The following is a 14,738-nucleotide window of genomic DNA, read 5'->3' as shown; positions in this document are numbered from 1 at the left end:
AATATACTATGTATCAAAAATTTATTAAGATTATATATTGTTTCTAAATTTATCAAAATAAATAATATATATATATATATATTTAGATTAGACTAATATAGATCTTTTATATGTATATGTATCATGAATGAGATTCAAATAATATTTTTATGTTATAAAAAATTACGTTATCATAAACGGATGTATTATATATAATGTATAAATATATATATAAACGAAATAATAATAATATTTTTAATTTTAATTTTTAATAATATTTTAGATTTAATAAAATTTGATAATTAAAATATTTGTATATTATTATTATTATTATTATTATTATTATTATTATTATTATTATTATTATTATCGGGGCGGATTCGGGGATGAGGATAGCATCCTCGTACCCTCCCCAATATGTTTCGGAGATTTTTAAAAATTCCCGAACCCGAACCCATACCCAAAAATACTCCCCAAACCCGTCCCGTTTCGGGTTTTCCCCGCGGATACGCAAATTGTCATCCTGGCATTCATATACAAAAAACTTATAATATGAGGTTTGGCATTATTTTTTTGTCAAATAACAAATCCGCGAAGAAAATTGTCATCTGTGACATTCATATACAAAAAACTTATAATATGAGGTTTGGCATTATTTTTTTGCCAAATAACAAACGCTTTACACTGTCGTCTTTTGTAGCATTTCACACGTAGTGGCGCTAGTCAATACTAAAAATCATAATTGACCGAATGGAAATATATAAATATACACACACACTTATTAGATCCTATGTTATTTTAGTAATCAGATTTTGTTGATTTTATTTCATCTTTTTAAGTAAATAGATGACAAGGGTCAACGAGATTTTAACTTTTTTCTAACCTTTTTTTAAGGTACTTCTTTGTAACCTTAAAATTATGGATTATCTAACTTTTTGTTATATTATTATATATTAAGTTTGGGCCTAATAGAGACAAATTGGTGTTATTGTGAATTTTTGAAATCCTCAAAATGCCCTCTATTTTTTAACACGAGAAATTTAATTTTTTAAAGACTTATTTGAAATCATAAAATTTTAAACTTTATAATTTAATTTCTAATTTTTTTTTAACAAAAGTACTTACTAAAAGAATAAATAAGTTATACAAACAAACTCACGTGCAAAGAGATAGAGTCATAGGGATATTAGTATTGAGACAATCTACATTAACTTTTCAGTGAATGCAATAAGAGTAGTTCAAAAATTACAACTTGGTATTTAATATAATTATTTATTGACATGCATGCGGTGCTTTCGCAAACTATTTTGTAGAAAATTTGTTCTCGCATTTTCTTTTTCTTTTTTTTTTTAATTATTATTATTAACGGGGAAAAAGAGAGAAGATAATTACACATTAAGTTACCGTTTGATAGATATGATATGATAAATAATACTTAGATAAGTAATATAATATAATAAAAAATAAATAAAAAATGATAGTGTATATAATATTTGATTTGATTGATGGATTATAATTTATTGATTTGATTGATAAAATTTTATATTAAAAAATGACAAATTATCATTTTACCCTTTTAACAATAAATAAAATATGAATAATATTATTTATAAGGGTAATATAGTAATTTAAATTAAATGATTTGATTGATGTAAGATAAATAATTGATAATTTGATTGATGTAAAATAAATAATTAATAGATGAATAAATAATATGATGAGAAAAACGTGAGATTTGATAGGATTAGTTATACACATATTAATAATATAGGCTACCAAATGGAACCTAATGATAACCAATTTGTAAGCCCAAACAACCCGGTACTCCAAATGATGGACCCAGTTATTGGGCTCAAGCCCGTTAAAGTTGGGCTTACCGTACTCTTGGTCCTTTTCTGCGAGGTATGTACATCGGCGAACAGAAAAACCTTGATCGATCTCTGCATCGGCGAACAATATTTTCTGGTTCCACATTCCCTCAATGTTCAGGATTCACGTTCTTGGAATTCAGCGTAATTGCAGGTCAGTTGAATTTATTACCTCGAAATGCAAGAACATTTGTTAAAGATCACAATAAAGCAATTGCATTGGTTTGGTGAAAAGCACGAATCTGTTTTAGCAATGTCATCCACCAAACGTTTGATGAAAAGTCCTAGAAAGTCCCTGATCAGCTTACCCTATCATGATTTGAGTTATTCGACCCATTTGTATGAAGTGGCTCTGTTGGCTGAAATAGTGTCTCAACAGAAGTAACAAGAGACACGCTGTGGAATTGTGGATTTGATATTTTCTGTATGTGTGTCCTTGTTTGTGTTCAGATGAGCTACTTATAGAGTTCTTCAATGTTTCTCATATCAAGATTCACTTGTGAAGAGAAACGGATTCTCCCTCGTCTATTGTGTGTTTTACTTTTCCCATTCGACTGAATGAAGACATTGAAATATTTTAGATTGTTGTGCTGCAGATAAACATACCATGTATGTGGCGTCCAAAGTTGCAAGGAGGAGGTTATGTTCTTCAGTGGCGGCTCTCTGTGGCAATGCTTCATGTTCTTTTGTATCCCCTGAACATGGTTATACTTTCATCTCAACTATGGGACGAATATTTACGAGTATGGACAAGCCTGCGATTTCCGGTAATTTCTTGAAGTGGGGTTCACTTGGCTTCCATAGAACATTTAGTTTCGCGACTGGATTTACCCCATTACAATTAAAGCCTTTGGAAGAAATTATTGATATTCAGAGGGCAAAGAATAAGTCATCCGAGGAACTTGCCGATATTTGGGACGATGTAATTTCCTCAAGTATTTTGCTTCCACTCGATAAATTTAGTCACTTGTGAAAAACAACTTTTTATGTGGAAATGTCCAGATGTTGCTAATAATTTTGTTGTATTCAGTATCACTTGGGAAGGGGCCATATTGGTGCATCAATGAAAGCAAAATTATACCATTTGGTGGAGCACAGAGCAGTAGATTGGTAAGTCATCTACTTGATTTTTGTTCTTAAAACATTTCTTCTTCAAGTTGATTTTAATTTTTCATTTTTTTGCAGCCGTTATTTTGTAATTCCAATGTGGAAAGGAAGCGGCTATACAACAATGTTTGTGCAAGGTCATTTCTGAATTTACCCATTTTTTGATCATGTATAATATGGCCCTAAATAAAGATAGGGAGGATTTCGTACAACTGTATGAACTATTTAACCTGACATAATCTCCAAAGATTTCTGTGGAAGCATGATGTTTACTTACATAAAGATAATGGAGGATTGGACTGCTTAATATATAAATGGTAGCCTTAATAATGTAAACTTTTGAAGAGTGCGTGAAGAGACTTGCCAGACTACTTTCAAAATGTACATGATTATTCTCACGAAAAGTGCTGATTATTTTTTATTACCAGAACACATCTCATGTTGCTTGATTATGTATCGAACTTGTGCAGTTCAAATGCCACACATGCTTTTCACTGGTCTTGAAGATTATAAAGCCAGAGGAACCCAAGCCGCTCCGTACTTTACTGTTTCATGCTACACAGAATTTGCAGACAGCAAAAACCTGGTGCTTATTCGTGGCAATGTAGTGCTTCCTAGCAAGCTGAGTGACTCAGAGGCAAAGTGGCTTTTGGAAACTGCTCAGTCTTTTTACCTAAACGATCAAAGGTATAAACTGGTGGAGCGATTCAACAAAGAAACACGTGAATTTGAGTTCAAAGATGTTTTGAAGGCGTTAGATATGCCCATAATGTAGCTAAATAAAAAGAACGGGATTATTGAAGCTATATAAAGATGCAGAAGATTAATGAAGTGAGTGATCAGTTCAAACAGACGATCTTCCATGATTTTGTAATCTTTTGTATACCACATTTGTTTGGTTTTGTAACAAAATTGATATTTTCTTCTTTTATATGTATGGGAGAGTATAGTTTCCTATTCAATAGGATTAATGAATATGTCTGGGATGTAATTGTGGCCGCTACGTCTCCAACTCACTTTTGTGTTGGGTTGGTTCCCCCAACCTCTCATTCAGACAAATACCTAATATAAGCTAATTAAGTTTTTTTCCGTCGTCTTACGGGAATTTATTGATAAATGTCATACGCATGTTTTTTGGAGTTGGAATGACCAATTTCCCTGTGTTTTCCACTACTCCGTTGAAATAAATCAGCACAACTCTCCTTTGAATTTGATTGAAACGTTGGAAAGTAAACAGAACAGTGACTTTATACAAACCAGAAATAGAAGAGACCGGGTCTGACATATACTTTACAGAATGGTCCGATGATAAATTACACTCTTCCTAATGTACAGTAAATCAAGAATCACACCCAAATCCAATTTTTCTTTACTTTTGAAATTTGCTGCCGATAAACACACAGTTGTTCAAGCTCAACAAGCAAAAGCATGCCAAGACCGAATGGCTGTTTTTCTTACTCACACTCTTCTTGAATCTGAAAACTTGACTTTAGGATTCAACCTGTTCATTCTTGGATTCACCCTCTTCTGCTTTGGCATTCACTTTCGGAACAGATGTTTTCTCAGATGCTTCATAAGACAGTTTTCGGGATCTTCCAGCAGCCTTTCCATTAGGAGAAACCAACTTGATTTTAACTGATGTTTTGATCGACGGAGGAGTTTTGTTTTTAGGAGTCTTACTTGCCTGGTGACTTGGTGCTTTCTTTGGACTTGCTGATGTTGGAACTCGGCTCTCCCAAGGTCGAGCAGCAATCCACCGGTCCATCCAGCTCCATCCCCAATTTTCTTTGCCAAGTTCATAGTTTCCTGATCCAAAATTCGGATTGGAGTTGGCCCTCCACTGAAAAATTAAAATAATAAAAAACATGGTTTTGGTCATTACTCTCGGTTAGCAAAGACAGCATGCAACACGGCACAGGATCTGTGTTTCAGCTACCAAGTCCCACACACATGATTTGATGATACCATCCCCAAATAACTAAAATTTTTAATGATATTAGAATTATATTAAAACAATCACCCTCCATTTCCATGGGATAAATATGGTAGGAAATGTTTCGTTCAACTAAATTTCAAAATAAAATAAAGAAGCATATATAAAATCTATATTGTAATCTGAATATATCTCTTCTGATTCACGGATTTTTTTTTTTTTCACACCTGATGAGAGAAGGCATATGCCATTGCTCGCTCCCGCCTCACTGCTGCTTCTTCTCGTTGATGTATTCTTGCAAGAGCTTCATCCATTGTCTCAGAACCTCCACTCCAGTCCACCTGTCAGGTAATCCATCCGTGGAGGATATGGCAGAGTCAAGTTCAATATACAATTTCGAAACATTTAAATACTGGCCACATGGAGGAAGCATTCGGTCTTACCTCGAGGTCATGAAGCTTTGCTTCAAGCTTCATCTTATTCTCGAGGTTCTTCTGCCTGAGACGACCTTCAGTAACCATATGAACTCGCCGAGCTCTAACCTGGGCTTGAATTCTGCTCCATGAGTGGAGATGACGTAGCGTGGTTGATGCTTGCTTCTTGACAGAATCACGTTGCACCAGATCCTTGAACCTTGTCATTCCTTTCATTTGGCGATATTTCTTCCGAGCCTAAAACAAATGTTGTATTTGAAATAGAGAGATAGAGATATATAATGACAATTGAACAACCATAGAGACCTTCATACACGACACAATAACCATGAGGCTGAACACTTTTTTAGGCAGGCTCATTTTAGAATATAATCACCTCTTTATATAGACGAAAATGCATTGGAATGCATGTACATGGAAATTTTTCTTATAGCTAAATCACAATATAATCATATCAAAAATTACATCTTCATCTTATTATTTTAGTTTTCACAATTAGATAAAAATACACATTTGTGAGTAAACAAGAGTAAGCTTGACAAGTACGTTATTCACCACATTGAAGTATCACATACCCTATATGCTCGATACACGGTCTGAATTCGAGTTGCAGCCCTATTCTCAGCTAGGATTCGTATATGGTCTCCCTCAGAAGTCCCATTGGCCAATACAGGGCAATCTTTCCCCAAGACTTCCTCATTATAGCCATTTGACTTGTCGGATGCTGAATACTTCTGCTCGATAACGAAAACACGAACACAAAATGCATAAATTCAGATATCCAGAATCCAGAAAGCTACATGTTCAAAGTCAAATAAAGGAAAAGGATTGAATAATCTTTGGAGTTCTACTTGCCCACTTATAATTGCAATATCTGTATAATATTGGCTTAATTGTTCAGTAGTCAGACTTTATAGCAAGATTGAAATACCAAAAAAAAAAGTCTAACCTGCGATTTTTGTGATCTTTTACCCTTGGCTTTCTTTCTAGTGATTATATTCTTAAACCAAACTCCCGAACCCATTCTTGATACTTACTGTATACAACAAAGGTACCTGCAGATGACTGTATCCCATGAATATCGTCGAAGTCATATCTAGCGTTCTCACAGGATTAAATAGCTAAACAAGCCTACATATCAACCATGAAATGCTGTAAATTTATTCTATTTCATGCTTTTGTAGTCAATAAATGAAAACGTTTCAAGATTAGGCCATGAGTCAAGAATTTGCGCTATCATGTAATAGAACACCCAAAAGGAGATTGTAAAAAGAAAATATGAGCAAATTTAATGCAAAATCTGTATTCTATCTCGGAACAAGATGAAGTCAATTTGGTATTTAATTATTTCAGCTCACATTGCAATATGGTACATATAAGGATGGAGCAAATCATATAAAGATGACTCAAGATTGAGACATCATCTCTCTCTTATAATCCATATATTCGAGACGAGAGATTTTCAGGAAAGTGAAGAGGACACCAACAAATTTGAAAAAGGAATATTCTAAATTCATCAAATGAGTCAAGGGACCAAAAATTGCAAGTTCTCGAATTAAGTATACTTGGTTTCATAGATCCATCAGCGTAAGAACCTATCAGCCTCGCAAATTACTGATAATACAGTTCCCCTTCCTATTCTTGTGAATCAAAGATTACATGAAGATGACTTCAATAATCAACAATGTGAAAGACGTAGAACCTCCCTTTGTTCGGATATTTCACACCATAGGAACCAAGATCAAGCATCACAATTTGACATAATCCTTACCACAACTCCTCACTGCCTCAAATCAAATTCTAACAAATGACCATGTAAAACTATTGTCAAGAACTAATTCAAGATTACACAAAAGACCCATTCCGTTTTTCATGATTTCACACCAAAAAAAGAATTCAGATGCGCATCCATTACTTGAATCGGTGAAACCATACGAAGAAACACATTAATAGCAATGGGCTATCCAAGAATCACATACCAGTTAATAGAACCCCACATAAAGTCAGTAACTTTCCCCCTTTGTAGCAAAAGGGTATCTCCAAAACGTGAAGAAACACCAAGAAAATAGATGCAAATGCAGTGACGCTGAGAAATTCAATCGAGGTGGGCAGGATTATTATGTCAAGAGTAAAATAGAAGAAATATGAACATTTATAGGCATAAACTTAAATGGGAAGGTAAAAGGAAAACGAAAGAACAAAAAGTGGGTGGCTTGTCTATACTTGCAATGGCCCACGACTATTGACTTCCAAAACGGGTGATCAATTATTATCACCATCATTAAAGACAAGTATATAATCAAGAAACAAGGAAATCAGAGCCACCATTAATCCTTGAGTAAAGAATTAATTAAAAATTTTATTATACTACATCCCTAATCAAATTCCGTCGGCCTTAGGAATCGTAGTATGTATCATAATTATTATTATCCAAGAAAATATATGGCGCTATTACGACAGCAGCACCAGACGCGACAACCTCTTGACAATGATTTTTTGACGCGTTCCTGTATTATTTGCTACATGTCAGCATCAAACATAGTAATGTATATTATTCTTTCTATGGAAAGATTCAATTTTTTTTCCAGATTGTATAATCTAGCAACAATGGATGCAATATACTGCGAAAATTTAATTGTGTTTGGTCTGCAGTCTACTAAATGCGTATCATGCAGGCAACTACCAGTTTTGGGACAACTGGAATTCTCAATTTAATGTCAATTTATTTTCACGGTTATTTTTTGGGAAATAACTGTGCAGGTGGTGGGACATTGTATTCTATTTTCTAATAATAGCATTTATAGCATATCTCTTTCTATATTTTAAAGATTTTTAAAGATGGATTCGGTTCATATTTATTATAAAAAAGTAATATTTTAATTATAAAAAATAATATTTTTCAATAAATCGGGACGAATAAAATATCTGTTTTATAAAATTGTCTCGTCAAACTGTATCACACGAATTTTTGTATAAAAAAGTATTATCGATGACTTTCGTGTTCCTAATAACTCATTTTGTTAACTAACTAATTATAGAGTGTTTTCTTGTTAACCATCATACTCATGGCATCCCCAAAATTCATGTAAAATATTTTTTTTGGCATACGATACTTATATGTATATATTTTTGGCATTCTTGGTTATTTCATAATTTTGTAAGTATTGAATTTCTCACATGATATGCAAGTTAACATATTCTTATTAACTAGTTGTCTAAATTTTAATATATTCTTTTAAATAGACCATATAATTGACTTCGATGGTTTTTGTTCAAGTATGTAACGATCCTTGATCATCTTCTATTGAAATTGCTTTGAAATGAGATCACTAAATAATAAAACAATCACCAAAACTTGACAAAAGGAGTTATATTTTTAGTACCAGAAGATATTAAAAATATATTTGTCCTCGAATATTTAGGTATACCGATTGCCTAGTATATCCGGCCACGTTACGTGCTTGTCCTGAACTTTTTTTTAATGAGAAATAGAATTAGAATTTAGAAGACAACAATTGGTAATGTTTGGATTACAAAATCCTTTACCATTTTTTAATATAATGTGATGATTATATATCTATATGGCTCCGTTTACTTAGTTGGATGAGATCACACGAGATAAATTATACTAGGATTATCAACATAGTTTTGAAGAATGTAGAATAATGATGGATAAACTATAACATGTTTACTTTGAGTTATTAATTTTGGGAATGAAATAACGATTGATGGATGAATTACAGTTTTACCCTCCACCTATAATAAATAATCTTATATATAATTTGGATTGGATTATTGTTGAATATTGTAAAATATTATTGATTCAAATTTGATTATCTCTTATAAAAATTATTTAGTATAAAAATATGTATTTTTGTAAGGGAAAATATGCATTTTTAAAAATAGATAAAATTGATAAACTAAGTTATAAAAAAAAGAGGAGAAATTGAGAGGGAAACAAAGGAATTAAAGGAGGGTATATAAGACTTTTTATAAAAAAAAATTCTTACAAATATTGTCAAGGATATGTTATACTTTATGTAATTAAGGATGACAAATCCCATAAATCAAAGTTGAATAACGGGCCACGAGATTTGAGAAAAATTGAGTTTATGTAAGTAAACAACGGATGAGATTGGATGAATAAGCTTATCCTATGATTATCAAGCCAAGTAAACGCATCCTATATTGTCTTAAAATTGCTTGTATCATGATATAATAATTATAATAACAACAATAAACTAATCAAGAAAAAAATTTTGCAAGTAAAAATTAATTCGTTACACGAAATATTGATTAAATGTTAGATTGGTACGCAAACTTTTGTCAGTGGTTTAACTGGTACATGTCCACCTGATTTTGACCAAATTATTTTGAAGAAAAAAGTATATTTGTCTTTTGATAATATAAATTAATTAATACAATAATATTATTTTGTTTTAAAACCAGTTTCATCAATTTGTCCACAAGAAAAAATCGAAAACGACTTTCAATTTATTCTTAGTCATGTTCTCTTATAAATTATTGTGTTTAAATAAACTTTCAATGTTTTATTTGTTGATTAAAAAACGTGTGACACGTTATGACGTTGTTTAATTGGTGATTTGATGAATTTTTATTATAAATATAATTTTAAATTTTAAATTAATTTTTTTGTATAACTTAAGTAATTTTTTTATTAAAATAATATATTCAATAAATTTTTACATAGTTAAAATATTAAAACAATATTTTATCACAGTCACTATTTATTTAATAAAAAATCAAAATTTTAACTAAAAATAATTAGTTATTTTCTTCGATATCAATTTATTTATTTGCAATTCTTTAGATATCGTATATTTTCATATAATTTATTTAATCTTCTCGTTGAAATATATAATCTATTTAATATATCTAATATAATAAATATTATGTACAAATAAAAATTGTAATCAAATTAATTTTTACATCTAAAATATAATATAAAAATGTATATAATTAAAATTAAAATTAAAAATAAAGTGTGTATTTTTTGTAATAAAAGGTAAATTAGACATTTTGGAATCCAGTGGGCATGTACCAATTAAGTCATTAACAAAAATTTGTGTATTAATTTGACATTTAATCAATAGTTCGTGTATCAAATTAATTTTTTTTTTTTTTTGTGTGTGTTCGGTATATAAATATATAATAAGTATTGGAGCGCACATTTGTCTTTACCATAACTAATGTGCATAACGATTTATATATAATATTTAAAGCATCTTTTGATTTCCTTCCATCATCATCTTGTATTTGGTTCAAATTTTATGATAAATATAGTTTAAAATGCTTGATATAGTTATTATAGAGTAGAGTTGTCAAATTGAGCTAATCAGGTCAATCATCTCGTCACTACAAACGGATGTACTGCATTGCGATTTGGTGACGTGTTTGGATCGTCGAATGAAACAGATTGACCCGTTATTTTTTAAAAAAAAAAATTATACGGTAAAAGTTTGTAATAATATTAAGACAAAAACAAATCAGTCATTATAAGATTCACCAACCAAAAGAAAAATCTCCACTTTCCCAAACAAATTGGGAGGGGAAGGAAATAGCGAAACACGTAATAGAGTGTATAATTTCATTCGCTGTTCTTCTAACATGGAAAGAACTTAGAGCCATGAAAACCAACAAGAAGTTCTTTTTAAAGTTTTATTATGCCTAACTTTAGGTATGGTTAATAAGTTTTAAAATATTTATAATAATATTTATATAATTGATTAATTTTGAAAATTTTATAATATTTGTAATCATTTATGCATGGTTAATTTATTTTGACAATGTATATTATTTATAATTTTTATGTATGGTTATTTTAAATATATTTTTTTAAAATGTGTTTATTTCGACGGTGTGGTCCATCTAATTTGCAACACGTAGTTAGTTGGACGAAAGATTTCAAATTCATTGATTTCGATTATAATTTTATTTTAACAATGAACAATAGATTCAATCTCAAATTCAAACATTACTAATTTACGTAGTAGTTATATAAACCAAAATGTATAAGAAACTTCTACTAAAAATTAATTTTAATTTTTAAATCATATTTATAAGAAAAACTTATCGAAACACCAATTAAACTTCGCTATAACGTGCCACATGTTTTTAATCAACAAATAAAAAATTGAATTGCGTTAGTGCGAAGGTTTACCCAGTGCGCGCCAAAAGGTAGCGGTTGCGGGTTTTCACGTCATATATAAAAAAAATAAAAAATTGAAAGTTTAATTTATTTAAACACAATAATTTTATAAGTGAACATGACTAATAAAAAATTGAAAGTCGTTCTCCATTTTTATTAAGGACAAAAATGATGAAACTGATTTTGAAACTAAAATAATGTTAATGTTTTAATTAATTTGTATCATCAAAAGACTATTATACCCTTTTTTCATCATAATTTGGTCAAAATCTGGTGAACATGTACCAATTAAGTCATTAACAAAAGTTCGTGTACCAATTTGACATTTAATCAATAGTTCATATACCAAATTAATTTTTACTCGTAAAATAAATTCGTTCGGATGATTTTATAGCATTATTTAATAATTTTATTTATACCGAGTAAGTGAGTATACCGTGAGAATATTAGCAGAGTTTTCTTTATTCAGAACAAAATGATTTGTTTTAAATTATCAGCATATCCACAATCCAATCAAACAAACATTACATAAAACAGTAGAAAAAATCTACAAATTTGAAGGATAAGAGTATTATTAGTGTTATTCTTTTTATTTTTAACTCGAAACATATTTAATAGAGATTAACCAACTGATCCTACCAAAGATCCCATATGCTCTGATGTTTCTACTTCAGCCACAGAACACTTGCTAAACCAATCCTCCTCTCCTTCATCTTATATAGTAATTCTCAAAAGACTTGAGAGGATCTTTGGCATCAATATCAGCAAGGAGAGGCTGATCCGCAGGCAGATTTTCCAGGCTTATGCCTTTTTGCTTGAGCCGGGCGACCACTTCCTCAAACAAGACTTTGTTACCATTCCCAGTTAGATGCAAACCATCCCTGCACGAGAAGAACGGGTTCAAATATTACATGAGAAGAGAACGATTCGATAAAAAAAACAAAGGGGATAAGACCAAATCAAGCGGAAAAAAAATCTATATATATTTTTTTATCTGTTTTCATCTCCCCCCAAATTCATTAAGTCACCCCATTTCGTCCCAATCCCTCCATCGAATTCCTGGATCCACCCTGTTTACAATGGAAAGATTTAGAACAAAAGAAGAAGCATATGTACGCTAAATAAGCCTTTTGCCATCCAGGAAACTGCTGCATTTTCGTCCAGAGGTCTACAGCTGCAACTCCACATTCAGATGCAACTGCGAGGCATGCTTTGGCGTAGTTTCCGGCAGCTTCATTTGTCCTCTCAGGTAGGCCGGACGAGTTTTCGCTCAACGGATGACTGAATTAATTTTTACATTCAACAAGAAACGTTAAAAGCATAGCAACTTAAAGAATGTCATTCTTAAAATTTTTGAAAGTACTAGAAATGCAGTTTGTTTTACAGGAGACGCGCAGCTTCATCAATCGGAGGCGGCGTGACGAGTAGAATAAAAGATGAAGGCCATTGCTTCTGAAGCCGTAAAAAAGAAGGTAGTAATGTTACACAAAGCATTGCGACTAAAGCACGACAAGGATATTATTATGTTCAGAGTAGAAAATAAAAGCAGACGTCTAAGAAAAAATAAAAGTTTACATGACCAAATTGATGTATGTATGCTAGCAAAATTAATACACCAACATCAAGTTTGTCACAAATCTAAAAGCATGAAATAATTAACAAGATCAAATCGAGGGGAAGAAGAACCAGTACCCTACATCCCCTGCCTTTCGTTTTAGTCCATGCTCCGGTTAAAATTACATATTTGAGTGGAGAAGAAACAAACAAATGGATATTACAAATTACACAATCACCCACTGTAATAAGTAAAGATGGAATTATTGTAAATAATGAGGTATTGTAAAAAGTAAAATTTGCCAAGATTCTAGTAGGTTCTCCCATGAATACCTTGAGAAACGCAACAATAGTGCGGAGGTTCTGCTTGTACTCCTCAAGCGGCACGTGTTGGAAAGCACTAGATCTTTCTGGGAGACACGCGTCGTTCGCGCCGAAGAACACCAGCACCGCCGCCGGAGAAAGGCCGCTCTCCGACGGATGCAGCACCTTCTCTTTCACCTTTAAAGCCCATCTCGTGTTGTACCCACTGTAACCTCTCAACACCACATCCGCCTAAAATCAACACCCAATACGAATCTCGTCAATCAAGAGCAAAAGCAAAAAAAAAAAAAAAAACCCAAATCAAACAAAAAAAAACAAAACAAGCCTATGAAATCCTCACCGTGCGAGAGAAGTGATTCGCAAGAGAAGAACCCCACCCACCATCTGCGAACGACGCCTCCGTAATGGAGTCTCCAAACAGATAGATCTTTGGCCTCCTCATTTTTGCCTTGCAGATTGTCGAGGCTTCGAATACAAAGCAGTGACGAGAACATTTATCATTACAATATATTATATTATATTATATATATTTATTCATTCGATGACGTTTCTGAAAGTTCTTAATTTATATCTCTCGTTTGCTCATTCTTTTTTCCCTATAAAATATCCCTATCATCAAATAACCAGTTAAGATTTATAGGACTTAGATATCCCTAGTCTGCACATTTAAGTTTTACAAATATTATTCTATTTTCGACTTCAGATATTCATAAACACGAGTCATACTTACAATTAAACGGGATAACAATATACTTTTGATATAACAAATAGTGTTTTTATTTAAAAAAACAAAGAGTGTTTTTCACTAAAGTTTGTATATATTATCCAATATTATTCATAAGATAACTAATAATATATTTGTAATGAAAAATAATATTTTAAATATAAAAAATAATAATTTCTTGTTATGAGAATGATATCATGTAAGTTTTTATGAATTTCTAATTAATTGATGGACTCGGTCCACTCATACAATTACGTAATTTATTTTTCATGTAAATAATAGAATTTTCATTCGATTAAGAAACTCACAAAAACTAATACATTTGACATCTCCGGTAGAAAAAAAATATTTTAAATATAAAAATAATAATTTTCATTGTTCCGATGGAAAATCATCTTATTAAGATAGTGTTTGGAAGAGTTTCTAGAAAATATTTTTCAGTTTTTTATTCACAAAATTTTGTGAAAAAACCGTTTTCTAAAAATTTTCTAAAACACTATCTAAATTTGGCCAATCAAATGTTACTTTTTATAAATAGTAATTGATGTATAATATATTTGACATGGAATAATATTGTTTTTACTAAGTGGGATAATAAATTTAAAGTTGCATATGGAAATCCACCGTATGGCAGGAATTTATTATT

General features: G+C 31.3%; 3 protein-coding genes across 4 annotated transcripts; 1 reads left to right on the top strand and 2 right to left on the bottom strand.

The window, feature by feature from the left end:
- The first annotated feature begins 1,853 nt into the window (after positions 1–1,853).
- Positions 1,854–4,020, top strand: LOC140875766 (uncharacterized). The gene is made up of 5 exons (XM_073279553.1): positions 1,854–2,001; positions 2,444–2,769; positions 2,878–2,957; positions 3,033–3,091; positions 3,425–4,020. Exons 1-5 carry the CDS (start codon positions 1,884–1,886, stop codon positions 3,727–3,729), a joined length of 888 nt encoding a protein of 295 aa, XP_073135654.1. The 5' UTR covers positions 1,854–1,883; the 3' UTR covers positions 3,730–4,020.
- A 164-nt stretch (positions 4,021–4,184) lies between these two features.
- On the bottom strand, positions 4,185–7,718 carry LOC140875110 (protein IQ-DOMAIN 9). 2 transcript variants are annotated; one of them, XM_073278656.1, is made up of 7 exons: positions 7,301–7,718; positions 6,271–6,376; positions 5,897–6,055; positions 5,331–5,558; positions 5,115–5,228; positions 4,639–4,794; positions 4,185–4,557 (listed from the first exon to the last, which is right to left on the bottom strand). In XM_073278656.1, exons 2-7 carry the CDS (start codon positions 6,343–6,345, stop codon positions 4,444–4,446), a joined length of 846 nt encoding a protein of 281 aa, XP_073134757.1. In that variant the 5' UTR covers positions 6,346–6,376; positions 7,301–7,718; the 3' UTR covers positions 4,185–4,443. The 2 variants fall into 2 exon arrangements, with proteins under 2 accessions (XP_073134757.1, XP_073134755.1); XM_073278654.1 differs by having other exon boundaries at positions 4,185–4,794; positions 7,301–7,713.
- A 4,273-nt stretch (positions 7,719–11,991) lies between these two features.
- On the bottom strand, positions 11,992–13,982 carry LOC140875344 (GDSL esterase/lipase At5g45920-like). Its single transcript, XM_073279008.1, has 5 exons — positions 13,709–13,982; positions 13,378–13,599; positions 12,875–12,942; positions 12,607–12,771; positions 11,992–12,371 (listed from the first exon to the last, which is right to left on the bottom strand). The coding sequence occupies exons 1-5, from the start codon at positions 13,808–13,810 to the stop codon at positions 12,200–12,202; spliced, it is 729 nt and encodes a 242-aa protein (XP_073135109.1). The 5' UTR covers positions 13,811–13,982; the 3' UTR covers positions 11,992–12,199.
- Between the last annotated feature and the right edge of the window lie 756 nt (positions 13,983–14,738).

The sequence above is a fragment of the Henckelia pumila genome, chromosome 1 (genome assembly GCF_033568475.1).
Source record: "Henckelia pumila isolate YLH828 chromosome 1, ASM3356847v2, whole genome shotgun sequence".
Lineage (NCBI taxonomy): Eukaryota > Viridiplantae > Streptophyta > Magnoliopsida > Lamiales > Gesneriaceae > Henckelia > Henckelia pumila.
This window is presented reverse-complemented; position numbering and strand designations above follow the sequence as displayed.